This window comes from Indicator indicator, chromosome 3 (assembly GCF_027791375.1).
Source record: "Indicator indicator isolate 239-I01 chromosome 3, UM_Iind_1.1, whole genome shotgun sequence".
NCBI lineage: Eukaryota > Metazoa > Chordata > Aves > Piciformes > Indicatoridae > Indicator > Indicator indicator.
Genome location: NC_072012.1, coordinates 10103191 through 10118703, shown reverse-complemented (window position 1 = coordinate 10118703; position 15513 = coordinate 10103191). Strand labels below are relative to the sequence as shown.

The 15513-nt window shown below is 55.8% G+C and overlaps 1 protein-coding gene across 1 annotated transcript in view; it reads left to right on the top strand.

Moving 5' to 3' along the window:
* The window catches only part of SBF1 (SET binding factor 1), an 81690-nt gene that overhangs the window by 53742 nt on the left and 12435 nt on the right, over positions 1-15513 (top strand). The window contains exons 16-27 of the mRNA XM_054399662.1: positions 1330-1442; positions 2920-3069; positions 3200-3268; positions 4542-4700; positions 5253-5503; positions 6665-6837; positions 6983-7056; positions 7234-7429; positions 8134-8261; positions 9585-9760; positions 12939-13078; positions 14225-14432. Of these exons, the coding sequence (XP_054255637.1) occupies positions 1330-1442; positions 2920-3069; positions 3200-3268; positions 4542-4700; positions 5253-5503; positions 6665-6837; positions 6983-7056; positions 7234-7429; positions 8134-8261; positions 9585-9760; positions 12939-13078; positions 14225-14432 (1837 nt within the window). The remainder of the gene's footprint in view (positions 1-1329; positions 1443-2919; positions 3070-3199; positions 3269-4541; positions 4701-5252; positions 5504-6664; positions 6838-6982; positions 7057-7233; positions 7430-8133; positions 8262-9584; positions 9761-12938; positions 13079-14224; positions 14433-15513) is intronic.

Sequence of the window (15513 nt, the reverse complement as noted above, 5' to 3'; positions counted from 1 at the left end):
GGGTCCCAGGAGGCAAAACGGGGCACAGTGCCACCAGCTTGGACTGTCCTCACCAATTTCTGCTCCTTGGGTAGCTTGGAGTTCCCTGGAGTTTGTCAGCAGCATGAGGAGATAGCTGGAGACCTCATAGTGTTCCTCCAGGTGGAGACCTCATAGTGCTCCTCCAGGTGGAGACCTCATAGTGTTCCTCCAGATGGAGACCTCATAGTGTTCCTCCAGGTGGAGACCTCATAGTGTTCCTCCAGGTGGAGGTCTCATAGTGTTCCTCCAGCTGGAGACCTCATAGTGTTCCTCCAGCTGGAGGCCTCATAGTGTTCCTCCAGGTGGAGGCCTCATAGTGTTCCTCCAGCTGGAGGCCTCATAGTGTTCCTCCAGCTGGAGGCCTCATAGTGTTCCTCCAGGTGGAGCCTCATAGTGTTCCTCCAGGTGGAGCCTCATAGTGTTCCTCCAGGTGGAGGCCTCATAGTGTTCCTCCAGGTGGAGGCCTCATAGTGTTCCTCCAGCTGGAGACCTCATAGTGTTCCTCCAGCTGGAGGCCTCATAGTGTTCCTCCAGCTGGAGGCCTCATAGTGTTCCTCCAGGTGGAGGCCTCATAGTGTTCCTCCAGCTGGAGACCTCATAGTGTTCCTCCAGCTGGAGGCCTCATAGTGTTCCTCCAGCTGGAGGCCTCATAGTGTTCCTCCAGCTGGAGGCCTCATAGTGTTCCTCCAGGTGGAGGCCTCATAGTGTTCCTCCAGGTGGAGGCCTCATAGTGTTCCTCTAGGTGGAGGCCTCATAGTGTTCCTCCAGGTGGAGGCCTCATAGTGTTCCTCTAGGTGGAGACCTCATAGTGTTCCTCCAGGTGGAGGCCTCATAGTGTTCCTCTAGGTGGAGGCCTCATAGTGTTCCTCCAGGTGGAGGCCTCATAGTGTTCCTCTAGGTGGAGGCCTCATAGTGTTCCTCCAGGTGGAGGCCTCATAGTGTTCCTCTAGGTGGAGGCCTCATAGTGTTCCTCCAGGTGGAGGCCTCATAGTGTTCCTCTAGGTGGAGGCCTCATAGTGTTCCTCCAGCTGGAGACCTCATAGTGTTCCTCTAGGTGGAGGCCTCATAGTGTTCCTCCAGGTGGAGACCTCATAGTGTTCCTCTAGGTGGAGGCCTCATAGTGTTCCTCCAGGTGGAGGCCTCATAGTGTTCCTCCAGGTGGAGGCCTCATGGTGTTCTTCCATTATGAGCTCTTGGAGCTCAGAGCCTTGCCCACATGGTGCCAGGGAGGAGACACCCATCCCACCCTACCCCAGCCCAGGGTGAAAGTCCTGCCCTGAAGGCCCCAGCAGGTGATTCTCTCCTCAGCTGCCATCATGGAGCGCAACGGCAATGCCATGGCCAACAGCGCCCGGCGCCTGGAGGTGGTCAGGAACTGCATCTCCTACGTCTTTGAGAACAAGATGTTGGAAGCCAAAAAGGTGAGAATCACAGAATCACAGAAACATTCAGGTTGGAAAAGACCCTCAGGATCACCGAGTCCAATCAACCCTACTCTGCAAGGTTCGCCCCTAAACCATATCCCCAAGCACCACATCCAAACCACCTTTAAGCACATCCAGGCTTGGTGACTCAACCACCTCCCTGGGCAGCACATTCCAATCCCTGACCACTCAGTGAAGCCTAAACCTACCCAGTCGCAGCTTGAGGCTGTTCCCTCTTGTTCTATCACTAATAATCTGTGAGAAGAGACCAGCACCAACCCCTCCACAAACCTCCTCTCACGTAGTTGTGGAGAGCAATGAGGTCTCCCCTCAGCCTCTTCCTTTTCAACTGAACAGCCCCAGCTCCTTCAGTTGCTCCTCACAGGATTTATTCTCCAGGCCCTTCCCCAGCTTCCTTGCCCTCCTTTGCACTCACTCAGGTGACTCCTGAGGAGCTGGTGGTTGAGGGTGGAAGAGGAGAGGTTGTTCTGGCTCTTTTTGGTGGCAGGGTGGAGAGGGCAATCCCTGCCCATGTCCACATCTCTGCTGGCCAGCTCCTTGTCCTGATGTTCACATGGTGCCTTCAGCAGTTCCTCCTTGTCTCTCTGGACTTCTGGCTGGTCCCTGCATCAGCTGCATGGTTGCTGTGTGTCCTGGTGTCCTCCTGGGTCTTTCTCGTGGAGGTGACCAGGTTGGGGCCCTATAGGGACCAGCATGGGTTTTGCTCTGGTTCAACTGCAGCTGACATTCTGTAAATACCTTGGTGTCACCTCACACAGACAGAGTGTGAAGCTCCTGTTGCACCTTCTGGTTGTGGGCTGCCCTTGAACTTGCATAGACTCATGGGATGGGTTGGGTTGGGAAAGACCTTTGAGGTCATGGAGTCCAACCATCAATCCAGCACTGCCAGGGCACCACCAGACCATGGCCCTCAGCTCCACATCTCCATGGCTTTGAAAGCCCTCCAGGGATGGGGACTCCACCACTGTCCTGGGCAGCCTGGGCCAGGTCTGGACAATCCTCAAGGGGCAGAAATTGTTCCTTATGGCCAACCTGAATCTCCCCTGGGCAAACTTGAGGCCATTTTCTCTTCTCCTCTCACTTCTTCCTTGGGAGAAGAGACCAACCCCTCCTAGCTCCAAGCTCTTTTCAGGGAGTTGTAGAGAGCCAGACGGTCTCTTCTCAGCCTCCTTTTCTCCAGTTTCAACAACCTCAGTCCCTCAGCTGCTCCTCACAAGTTCTCCAGACCCTTCCCCAGTTTTTTGCCCTTCTCTGGACCTGCTCCAACCTTAATGTCCTTGGAGTGAGGAGCCCAAAACTGACCCCAGGATTCCAGGTGTGGCCTCACCAGTACCCAGTCCAGGGGGACAATCCTTGCCCTTCTCTTTAAGGCCACCCCATTGGCGATGGACCATCAGGGCAGAGCCTTGCTGGCCCCATCTTTCTCCTCCATGATCTCCTGTCTCTCCTGCAGCTGTTCCCAGCTGTGCTGCGGGCCATGAAGGGCCGAGCAGCTCGGCAGTGCCTGACCCAGGAGCTGAACCTCCATGTCCAGCAGAACAGGGCCGTGCTGGACCACCAGCAGTTCGACTTCGTCATCCGCATGATGAACTGCTGCCTGCAGGTAGGACAGGGCTGGGGACAGCCTGCTCCTCTCACCATGGACCTTCTCCCGTTTCCCTGGGAGATGGATTGATGTAAATCTGGGAGATCTTGAAGTGAGCCTTCTTGGAATGTCCTGCTGTCTTCTCCAGGACTGCACAGCCATGGACGAGCATGGGATCGCGGCAGCGCTCCTGCCGCTAGTCACCGCCTTCTGCCGGGTGAGTCCCTCCAGAGTCCCCATCCCCACCACCTCACAGCTTCTTAGAGGGCACAGAGGTTGGAAGGCTGAAGGACTGAGACCCAGCACTGCAGGGAAGTTGTCCCCTTGGTGCTTCTTGGAGGTCCTGTTCAGTAGAATCAAGGAATCAGAGAATGGGTTTGGTTGAAAGAGACCTTTGAGATCATGGAGTCCAACCCTTAACCCTGCACTGCCAGAGCACCACCAAAACATGGCCCTCAGCACCACTTGTACCTTGGGAGATGAGACCAACCCCCACCTGGTTCCAGCCTCCTTTCAGGGAGCTGTAGGGAGCAAGAAGGTCTCCCCTGAGCCTCCTTTTCTCCAGGCTCAACAACCTCAGGTCCCTCAGCTGCTCCTCACAAGTTCTGCAGACCCCTCTCCTTCTCCAGACCCTCCCCCAGCTTTGTTGCCATTCTCTGGACCTGCTCCAGCCCCTCAAGGTCCTTGGAGTGAGGGTCCCAAAACTGACCCCAGGATTTGAGCTGTGACCTCACCATTGCAAAACCCTCAGGGACAGTCCCTGCCCTGCTCCTTGCTGGCCACACCATTGCTGATCCAAGCTAGGATGCTGGTGGCCTTCTTGGCCACCTGGGCACACCCTGGCTCATCTCCAGTCACTGTCACCAACCCCACCAGGTTCACCAGGCAGTTTCCATCCACTCTGCCCCAAGCCTGGAACAGTCCATGGAGCTCCCAGCCACTCTCTTGGGTCTCTGGACCTGCGTCTGGGACACCTGTGGAAGGGTGCTCAGAACCTAGGGCTGCTCTGAAGTGCCACCTGGATCTGTTGGTCAAGCTGAGCTGCGATAAAATTTTACCTTTTCCCTACCACCCACCCAGATCTGGTGTCTATGGGCCTTAGGGACAGCCACCTTCTCACGTGGAGGATGATGGTAGCATGGTGCTTCAGCAGCAGCTCCTAGTCAGTGTTTAACATCTGGTGGAACATCTTCACGCTTCCCTGGAGGTGTTCAAGGCCAGGCTGGATGAGACTTTGACCAACCTGGTCTAGTGGGAGGTGTCCCTACTCATGGCAGAAGGTTGGAACTAGATGATCTTCAAGGTCTCTTCCAACCCAACCCATTCTGTGATTCCATAATGTATGGAATAAACCTTGTGGGGAGATCTGAGAAGTGTTTGGAGGAGCTCTGCTGGATCTAGATCTAGATCCCCAGGGGTCTCCTGGACAGGGGAGCTTGGCACAAAGACCATGTTAGCATGAAGCCCTCTTCCCTCTTCTTCTCCCTCAGAAACTGAGCCCAGGCATCACGCAGTTTGCCTACAGCTGCGTGCAGGAGCACGTGGTGTGGACCAACATCCAGTTCTGGGAGGCCATGTTCTACTGCGATGTCCAGAACCACATCCGGGCCTTGTACCTTGACAGCACTGAGGAGAACCACATGGAGGAGGTGAGGAAGTGACACCAGGGCTTGGTGTCCACCAGCTGGGGCTGTCCAAGGCCAGGTTGGATGGGAATTTGACCAGCCTGGTCTCTTGGAAGGTGTCCCTGCCTGTGGTGGGGTGGTTGGAACTAGATGATCTTTTGGGTCCCTTCCAACCCAACCCATTCCATGATGATCTAGTTCCAACACTAACCTGCCTCCTGGTTCTGAGAGGTTCCTCTGGGAGCAGTGGGGTGGAGGTTAAAGGTCTCCTGTCCATGCAGACACCGTTTCACAGAATCACAGAAACGTTCAGGTTGGAAAAGACCCTCAGGATCACCAAGTCCAACCCCTAACTCTGCTCTACAAGGTTGACCCCTAAACCATGTCCCCAAGGACCATATCCAAACTATCTTTAAACACATCCAGGCTTGGTGACTCAACCACCTCCCTGGGCAGCACATTCCAATCCCTGACCACTTGTGCTGTGAAAGTTTTTTTTGCTGATGTCCAGTCTAAACCTGCTCAGTCACTGGCAGCTTGAGGCCATTCCCTCTTGTTTCCTTCCAACTCCTTCAGGAGGAAAGCCAAGAAGCCAAGTCTGCCCTGGAGATAGCATCTGAGCAGTTGAGGTTGTGGCCCACCATGAGCAAGGAGAAGCAGCAGGAGCTGATCCAGAAGGAGGAGAGCACAGTCTTCAGCCAGGCCATCCACTACGCCAACCGCATGAGCTACCTTCTGCTGCCCCTGGACACCAGCAAGAACCGACTGCTCCGCAGCTCAGGACTGGGAGACGTGGAGAGTGTCAGCAACAGCTTCGTCACCAACAGGTAACCAGGCCTGGAGACCAGGGCAGGGCCGTGCTGTGGGGACACCAGAGCAACCTCAGCTGGGGTGGGAGCTCCCTAGGGTGATACCTGAGGCATTGTGGAATCTCAGGTAGAGGTTGGAAGGGAGCTCTGGAGATTGAGTCTGACCTCAGTGGTCATTCAGGTGCCATCAGGGTTGGTGGAGGTTGCAGTGTTCAGGGATGAAAGCTCTTTAGAAGCCCTCTGCTGTGAGGCCAGGCTGAGAGAGTTGGGGTTGTTCCGTCTGGAGAAGAGAAGGCTCCAGGGGAACCTTCTGGTGGCCTTTCAGGACTTAAAGAGGGTCTACAAGAAAGCTCCAGAGGGACTTCTGAGCAGAGCCTGTTGTGACAGGACAAGGGGTGATAGGTTCTACCTAAAAAGAGAGACATTTAGACTGGATGGCAAGAAGATGTTCTTCACTGTGAAGGTGGTCCCAGGTTGCCCAGAGAGGTGGTAGATGTCCCATCCCTGGAACCATTCCAGGTCAGGTTGTTTCAGGCTCTGAGCAACCTGCTGTAGTTACAGATGTCCCTGCTGACTGCAGGGGTGGTTGGACTGGCTAACCGTGAAAGGTCCCTTCCCACCCAACCCTTTTGATGATTCTCACTCTCTATAACTCCTTGAAAGGAGCTTGGAGCCAGGTGGGCATCAAGGTTGCCCCAGAGTTGGTTCAGGCTGGATATGATAATCACAGAATCATGGAATGTTAGAGACTGGAAGGAACCTCCAGAGATCATCAAGTCCAACCTCCCTGCCAAAAGCAGGATCACCCAGAGTAGTCCACGCAGGAATGCATTCAGGTGGCTTTTGAGGGCCTCCAGAGAAGGAGACTCCACAATCTCTCTGGTCTGCCTGTTCCAGCATGGAACAATTTCTGCCCCTTGAGGGTCGTCAAGGCCTGGCCCAGGCTGCCCAGTACAGTGGAGCAGTCCCCATCCTTGGAGGGCTCTTAAAGCCATGGAGATGTGGTGCTGAGGGCCATGTTTGGTGGTGCCCTGGCTGTGCTGGATTGGCCTCCATGATCTTAAAGATCTCTTCCAACCCAACCCATTCCACGATCCATACGAAGGTCCCTCAGGCCCTATCTGTGGGGGCTGCAGCAGGAGGGGAGGGCTAACTCTTTTCCCCCCCACTGGGCGGCAGCATCGCCGGCAGCGTGGCCGAGAGCTACGACACAGAGAGCGGCTTCGAGGACGCCGAGAGCTCGGACGTGGCCAACTACGTGGTGAGGTTCATCAACCGCTTCGTGGACAAGGTCTGCACCGAGAGCGGCGTCACCAACGAGCACCTCAAGGGGCTGCACGTCATGATCCCAGGTAGGACTGCCCTGCAGGTCCGGCTGGCGCTCCCTCCGGGTCATCTCAGGGGGTTCTGCTCAGGAGATGGGTCTGGAGGAGGTGGTGGGAGGGCCAGGAGAAGACCAGCTCAGTCTTCAACTCCATGCTCCGTGTTTGCCCACAGATATCGTGCAGATGCACATAGAGACCTTGGATGCTGTCCACAGGGAGAGCAAGAGGCTTCCTCCCATCCAGAAGGTACAGACCTGACCTGCTGCACCAGGTCAAGACCCCTTCCACCCTCAACAGGGACCTCAACCTCTTGTGGTACCTCCCCATAGCCAAAGCTGTCCCAGGTCCTGGTGTTGTTGGGATCTATCAAGACCCCTTCCACCCTCAACATGGACCTGAAGTTCTTCTTGTGCCTCCTTGTAGCCCAAGCTGCTGCGGCCCAACCTGCTGGTGGGTGAGGAGTGTGTGATGGAGGGGCTCCGTGTGTACCTCATGCCTGATGGGCGGGAGGAAGCTGCTGGAGGAAATATTGGTGGTCCACCTCTGCTCCCTGCAGAAGGAGCCATCTTCCTCACCACCTACCGCATCATCTTCAAAGGGACACCCACAGACCCACTGGGTAAGGACCTGGTCTTCTCCACACACCTTCTGTCTCCAAGAGGTTGATCATGCATGGGGAAGAAGTGGCCAGAAGCTCTCCTGGAGCAGTTGGTGCTGCTCAATTTGCTGCAGGAGTTGCTTCAGGGATGGAGACTCCACCCACTGCTCTGGGCAGCCTGGGCCAGGCCTGGACAACCTTCAAGGAGAAGAAATTGCTCCTCATGTCCAACCTCAAGCTCACCTGGGGCAAATTTGGGCTTTGTCCTCTTGTCCTGTCCCTTGTTCCTTGGGAGACCAACTCACAGCTGGCTCCAACCTTGACAGGAAGAAGTTCTTCCTGACAAAACCTTGGGTTGGTTGCCTTGGGTGAGCAACCAGCCAGCACTGGGCCTTGCTGGAGGTGGCTGCAACCATCACAAACCTGGTGATTGCTCCCAGTGCTACAAAAGAGATGGTTGCTCTTGCTTTCCACCCTTGGTAGATGATGAATTACTTGTGTCCATCCTTGGCATCATCTACAAGTCACCATGGTGGGGCTGTAGTAGGTCCAGCCTGCTTCTGGCTGCTTGACACTATGGGGCTCTCTGAGGTGACAGCCACCAAGGGTGGTCCAGCACAGCCTGGTGATGGCCACCAAGGGTGGTCCAGCACAAGCTGGTGATGGCCACCAGGGGTGGTGCAGTGTGGCCTGCTGTGGTTAACCTGTGCCATCCTTGGGGGCAGTGGGGGAGCAGGTGGTGATCAGATCCTTCCCCATCGCCTCGCTGACCAAAGAGAAGAAGATCAGCATCCAGGCCCAGGTGGATCAGTTCATCCAGGAGGGCTTGCAGCTCCGCTCCTGCACATTCCAGGTAAGGACAGCTCAGCCTGGGAGCTGCACCTGGCCATGGTGCTCCCAGCTGAGGAGCATGTCACTGGTGAGACCCAGCAGGGACAGGTGGCCGTGGTTTTCACCATCCCTGGGACAGGGCTGATGTGGTTTGGGGGTGGTTTTCCTGAGAGGACCAAAGACAATCTCTGTAGAAGGTGTCAAGGGGACAAAGCTGGAGGCACCTGGCAGAGGAAGGAGTAGACCATGGTCCACAAACTCACAGGATGGTTTAGGTTGTAAGGGACCTTCAAAGTCATCCAGTCCAACCCCTCTGCCATCAGCAGGGACATCTGCAGCTAGAGCAGGTTGCTCAGAGCCCAAAACAACCTGAGCTGGAATGGTTTTGGGGATGAGACATCTCCCACCTCTCTGGACAGTCTGGGCCAGGGTCTCACCACCCTCACAGTGGAGAACATCATCTTCCAGCCAGTCTAAATCTCCTCTTCCAGTTTGAAGCCATCACCTCTTGTCCTGTCACTACATGTCCTTCTCCTCAGCTTTCCTGTAGTCCCTTTTAAATCCTGAAAAGCCACCGGAAGGTCTCCTTGGAGCCTTCCCTTCTCCAGGCTGACCAATCCCAACTCTCAGCCTGGCCTCACAGGGAAGGTCCTCCAGTTGCAATCCTGTTGTCCACAGCAGCAACTTCTTGCTCATCATCTCAGGTCTCCTTCCTAACTTCTCCTGTGGCTTCTGGAGCACGGAGAAGGTGTGAAATGTCCCTCTCCTCAAGGTGGTTCTGCACAACCTTGGAGAAGGTCTTGGGGGAGAGAACTAGAGCAGGGAGTTGTCCCACCAGGAGTAGTAGTTACATTGTGTGGGAGGAGAACATCTAAAATGTGCTGTCTTCTCCTTCCTCTCCATCCTGCCTGGGTCAGAGCTGCAGTGACCAGGCACTGGGGACATCCCAGGAGCAGCAGAGCTGGGCATGGAGTGATCTCCAGGAGGAAGGGGTGTAGGCTGGAGTAGCTGGGCCAGACAAGTTCAAGGCCAGGTTGGATGAGACCTTGAGAGCCTGGTCTAGTGGGAGTGTCTGGTTGATTAGTTAGGGTTGGGTGATTGGTTGGACTTGATGATCTTGGAGGTCTCTTCCAACCTGGTTGATTCTGTGATTTCTGTCCTTGCCCATGGGAAGGTTGGAAGTGGATGATTGCCAAGATCCTTTCCAACCCAACCCATTCTATGAAGCTATAACACGGTGGCCTCCTGGTCTTGCCCTTGAGCAGGGCCTGAGCTCTGTGAGAAGAGCTGTTGAGAAGATACCTTCCTAGGTCCTCTGAGCCTTCAAGCTCTGCCCTCCCTGCAGCTTCTGAAGATTGCCTTCGACGAGGAGGTGGCTTCGGAGAGTGCCGAGATCTTCCGGAAGCACCTCCACAAGCTGCGCTACCCCCAGCACGTGCGTGGCACCTTCGCCTTCACCGTGGGCCAGGCCCCCAAGCAGGCCATGCAGCCCAAGCCCAAGGAGAAGAACCCTTCCCTCAGGTACCTGGGCCAAGCTCATGGGCTGTGCTTGACCCTCGGGGGCGCTGCAGGGACGTTCTCTTCCACCTCCTCCTCCGGTCCGCCCAGTAGAGCTGCTGAGCTGGGGGCACTCACAGAATTGTTGGGTTGGGAGAGGCCTCCAAGACTGCAGCCATTGACCCAGCACTACCAGGGCACCACCAAACCGTGGCCCTCAGCACCACATCTGCATAACTTTGAAAGCTCTCCAGGGATGGGGAATCCACCACTGCCCTGGGCAGCCTGAGCCTGGTCTGGACAGCCCTAAAGCAGCAGAAATTGTTCCTCATGTCCAGTCTGAACCTCCCCTGGGGCAATCTGAGGCCATTTCCTCTTCTTCCATCACTTGGGAGAAGACCTTGATGCCCACCTGGCTCCACACTCTTTTTCAGGAAGTGGTAGAGAACCAGAAGGTCTCTTCTCAGCCTCCTTTTCTCCAGGCTAAACAACCACAGCTCCCTCAGCTGCTCCTCACAAGTTCTCCAGACCCTTTCTGTTCTTCTCCAGACCCTTCTCTGTTGCCCTTCTCTGGACCTGCTCTAGACCCTCAATGTCCTTCTTGGAGTGAGGAGACCAAAACTGACCCCAGGATTCCAGGTGTGGCCTCACCAGTGCCTAGTCCAGAGGGACAATCCCTGCCCTGCTCCTGCTGGCCACACCATTGCTGATCCAAGTCAGGCTGCTGGTGGCCTTCTTGGCCGCCTGGGCACACCCTGGCTCATCTCCACCCACTGTCACCAACCTGCCAGGTCCTTCTCCACCGTTTTCCTGCCACTCTGCCTCCAACCTGGAGCCTTCATGGGGTTGATGAGATCCAAAAGTGGGACCCAGCAGTTGACCTTGTAGACCCTCATTCCATTGGCCTCAGCCCATGGATCCAGCCTGGCCAGACCCCTCTGTAGATCCTTCAACCTTTCAACAGATCAACATCTCACCCATCTTGGTGTTGCCCTCCAACCCCTCATCCAGATCATGGATGAAGATGCTGAATAGAACTGGTCCCACCATTAATCACTGAAGAAGAACTGGGCCACAGGCTCCTGAGCTGGAGATCAGGTCCCTGAGACTGCTTTTTTCAGACCTCTCCACTTCTCTTTGAGGTGGGACCTGCTGCACTGGCAGCAGTCTCCTAACCCCACCCAGAGGACTGGTCAGACTGGGGAGGCAGGATGAAGCTCCACCAGCATCCCAGGTCCTGCTACTTGGGCCAAATGACGCAAGCCCCAATAAGGTTTTGAATCAGAGAAGGTTTTTGATTGGGAGAGACCTTTAAGGATGATGTATCAAATCCAACCAATGACCCAGCACTGCCAGGGCACCACCAATCCATGGCCCTCTGCACCACACCTTTATGGCTTTGAAACCCCTCCTGGAATGGGGACTCCAGCACTGCCCTGGGCAGCCTGGATCAGGCCTGGACAACCCTCAAGGGGCAGAAATTGTTCCTCATGTCCAAACTAAACTTTCCCAGGGGCAACTTGAGGCCATTTCCTCTTGCCCCATCACTTGGGAGACAACCTTGATGGTCACCTGGCTTCAGCTTCCTTTCAGGGTTCCTCTTGTCCCATCCCTTGTTCCTGGGGAGCAGCTTCTCCTAGGAGAGGTTCTGGTGGGTACCAGAGGTCAGGCTGGAGGAGGGGGATTGTGGTGGGACAGTGGCAAAGTTCTCCACTTGGTGCTGACCTGCAACCAGCTTGGGGCTGGGTCAAGCTGGGCTCTGGTGGCTGCTGTGTCCGTGCTTGGTGTCCCCTAAGCTTCTGTCCCATGTCTCTTTGTGACTCAGCTCCCAGCAGGTGACCGATATCTTCCAGGGCCTGACAGTGGGGGTCTTGTCCCTTGGGCACCTTGGCCACTCAACCACGTAAGATGCCTTCAGCCTGGGTGGGAGCTTGTCTGGTGACCTTGGCTCAGCCTTCACTGCTCCCAGGGTTTCTTCTCACTTGCTCTGCATGTCCTGGCCTCTGGGGGCTTCTCACCTGGGGTCATCCCACCCTTTTCCAAGGCTGCTGGTGTGAAGGTCAGGGTTGGGGTAGTGCTCTCACCATCGTAGCGCTGCGGTCCCCCACTCGGTCACCCAAGGGGCTTCTTGGTGCTTTGGTGATCTCAGGTCATGCTGAGGGAGATGACCCTCTGCCACTAACCTCTAGAGACCTCTCAAGACCTTCAGTCTTGTGAGGTGGCCTTTGTCACCTTCTCCAAGTTGGCTTGCAGTGCCCCACGCTGTCTGCAGACTTTCTTCCTCCTGTTCCTCACCTCCAGACCCAAGTGTGTGTCCTCAGGACAATGCTCTTGTGTCCTCAGTACAGTGCTCTTCCTCCATCCCAAGGCCTTCCCTCCTTTGGCAGATGTAGGGGGCAGTTGGATTCCATCACCAGCTGCTTTCCAAAGCAGATTGAGGCACCTCCTGGTCTCCCCGACCCTGAGAAGTTTTGGATTTCTAGGAGTCTTTGCACCATGTATGTGTCCTCCTGGGTTGAGCCCTTCCCTGGCTGATGGACATCCCACCTCTCCTCAATTTATTCCCCTTTGGGTCCTGGAGCTCACCAAGATGGTGGTGAGCATGAGGTCCTGCTGTGAGCAGGCCATTCCTGCCTTCTTCTGGAGCTCCATCATGTGGAGCCTGTTCTGATCACGCAGCCCGGTACCCTGTGGGTTTTGGAAGGTCTTCCATGGGCTGCCCTGGTGGCATCTGTCCCTTAGGTGGCATCAAGCAGGTCACCTTCTGTCCCTCAGCCCAGGGACAGTGTTCAAGCTGGGCTGGCTGCAGTGGATCCCCAAGTCCTTATCATGAGCTGGAGCCCACCTCTAACTTGAGGGACAAGCTGTTGGGAGCTCCAGTGTGGCCCTAGAGGCTGATGTGCCGTTAGGCTGGGAGCTTGGGACACCTATGCAACCTGACTGCCCCATCCAGCCTCCCTGGGTCCTTCCAGGGAAGACCTCTGTCTTGCTGCCCTCCTAGGGTTGAGGAACCAGCAGGTGCCACTTCCGCTTCTGTGGTGGCAGTGCCACGGACCCAGCTGCAGTAGTGGGGGACACGCTCCTGTCTCTGCTTTGCTCTAGGTGTGACTGAGGTTGGGCGTCTCTGAAGGGTTCTTCTCTTCTGGGACTGTGGTCACACCAGCCTGGGAGGGGTTGGCCTCAAGCTCTTCTCTGGTTGCAGGACGCTGTCCAAGAACCTGGTGAAGAACGCCAAGAAGACCATCGGCCGGCAGTATGTGACCAGGAAGAAATACACCCCACCCACCTGGGACCAGAGGAGCAGCCAGCACTTCCCAGAGGACAACGAGGATGAGATCTCAGGTTGGGAGAACCTTCACCAGAGGGCAGGGAGGCTGTGGGGAGCAGGATGTTGGCTGGAGCAGGAACATCTTCCAGTTGGGAGAGGTCTTGGCCATTGCTTGCATCAGGAGCTTTGCCACCATGGTTGGTTCTGGAGCACCATGGTTGCATCTGGAACAGGTTGCCCAGGGAGTTTGTGGATGTCCACTCCCTGGAGGTGTTGAAGGCCAGGTTGGATGAGGCCTTGAGCAGCCTGGTTTAGTGGGAGGTGTCCCTGCCAATGCCAGGGCATTGGAACTGGGTGATCTTCAAGGTCCCTTCCAACCTAAACTATTCCAAGATTCGATGATTCTCCCAGTTCATGATGACCCACCAGGTCTTGTCTGCTGGTGGTGGCCACTCAGCAGCTGAGTGCTGTGGAGAAGAGGAAGTTCTTGGTCTATAGTCTCAGCTCAGGTGGGAGGTCAGAGCTCCAAGCTGTAGCAGGCTGTCTGAGGTGAGACATGAGAAGAACTGGAAGGCACAAGAGATCTCCATATTGAGGATCATGACCTTCCCAGGTGGGAAGATGATCTGGAAATGTGGTGGATGGGATTTAGGGTGTTGGGAGGAAGTGGTGTCCCACTGCTGGTCTAGCTGATTTTGGATCTTCTGTCCTCCAAGGTACTTTGGGTTCTGTTCCTTTTGGTCACTCCCCAGTTTGGTTGCAGAGCTTTCCAGCTCAAGCTCTACCACCAAAGTCACAAACGTCCATGGTGGCCATCATCTAAGTTGGTACTAACACACCAGCTGCCTTCAGGCCTAGAAGAGATGCCCTTGAGATCCCTTGTTGCCCATATCTGATGTTAGGAGGTGCATTAGGAGAGCAGCCCTCAAAGGCTGTGTCCACCTGCGAGTGGTTTTGTCCAGGTTGGAGCTGAGATCCTGAAGCCCATCACTTCAGGGAGGGAGCAGCTGAGGCCTTCAGATGAAGGTGGTGGGAGGTTGCTCCTGCCTTGTCCTCTCTGCTGGAGTGGAGATGCCTCCAGCCCCACCATCTCCTCCAGCTGATGGCCTTCAGACCCCTCCTTGGGTCCAACCCCGCACATCCTGTGCTCCTGGGATCTCCTCCAGCTTGCCCGTGGGATCTCCATGCGTGAGCCCAGCCTCCCTTCGTTTTTTCCCCAGTGTCTGAAGAGATGGACAGAAGCACTTTGACCCCCAGCACCACCATCAGACCTTCAGACAAGATGACCATCAACCACCTGGTGGAGCGAGCCTGCTGCAGGGACTACCAGCGGCTGGGGCTGGGCACCCTCAGCAGCAGCCTGACGCGCTCCAAGAACGAACCCTTCCGCATCTCCACCGTCAACCGCATGTACGCCATCTGCCGCAGGTCAGCCCCACCACCGCCCTCCAGGGGCCTCTGGAGGCTCTGCTGCAGCCCTGGGAGGGTCCACAGAGGGCTCTGGATAGGTTGGGTCCATGGGACCAGTTGTGTTCAATGTCTTTGTCCATAATCTGGATGGGAGGATGAAGGGCAACCTCAGTGTGTTTGCAGACAGCACCAAGATGTTGAACTTCTTGAGGGTTGAAGGTGGGATGTTGATCTCCTTGAGGGTTGAAGGATCTACAGAGTGGTCTGTCCAGGCTGGATCCATGGGACCAGTTGTGTTCAGTGTCTTCATCCATAATCTGGATGGGAGCATGGAGGGAACCTCAGTGTGTGCAGACAACATCAAGTTGGGTGACAGTGAAGATCTCCTTGAGAGTTGTAGGATTTACATTGGGGTCTGGCCAGGCCAGATGCGCAGGACCAGTTGTGTTCAGTGTCTGCATCCATAATGTGGATGGGACCACAGAGGGCAACCTCAACGTGTTTGCAGACAACACCAAGTTGGGTGGGATGTTGATCTGCTGGAGGGTTGAAGGATCTACAGAGGGGTCTGGTCAGGCTGGATCCATGGGCTGAGGCCAATGGAGTGAAGGTCACCAAGGCCAACTGCTAAGTCCTGCTCTTGAGTCACACCAATCCCATGAAGGCTCTAGGCTGGAGGCAGAGTGGCTGGAAAGAGTGGAGAAGGACCTGGCAGGTTGGTGACAGTGGCTGGAGATGAGCCAGGGTGTTCCCAGGTGGCCAAGAAGGCCACCAGCAACCTGGCTTGGATCAGCAATGGTGTGGCCAGCAGGAGCAGGGCAGGGATTGTTCTCCTGGACTGGGCACTGCTGAGGCCACACCTGGAATCCTGGGGTCAGTTTTGGTCTCCTCACTCCAAGAATGGCATTGAGAGGCTGGAGCAGGTCCAGAGAAGGGCAACAAAGCTGGGGAAGGGCCTGGAGGACTTGTGAGCAGCAGCTGAGGGAGCTGTGGTTGTTGAGCCTGGAGAAAAGGAGGCTGAGGGGAGATCTTCTGTCTCTCTACAACTCCTGAAAGGAGGCTGGGGACAGATGGCCATCAAGGTCTTCTCTTAAGTGAT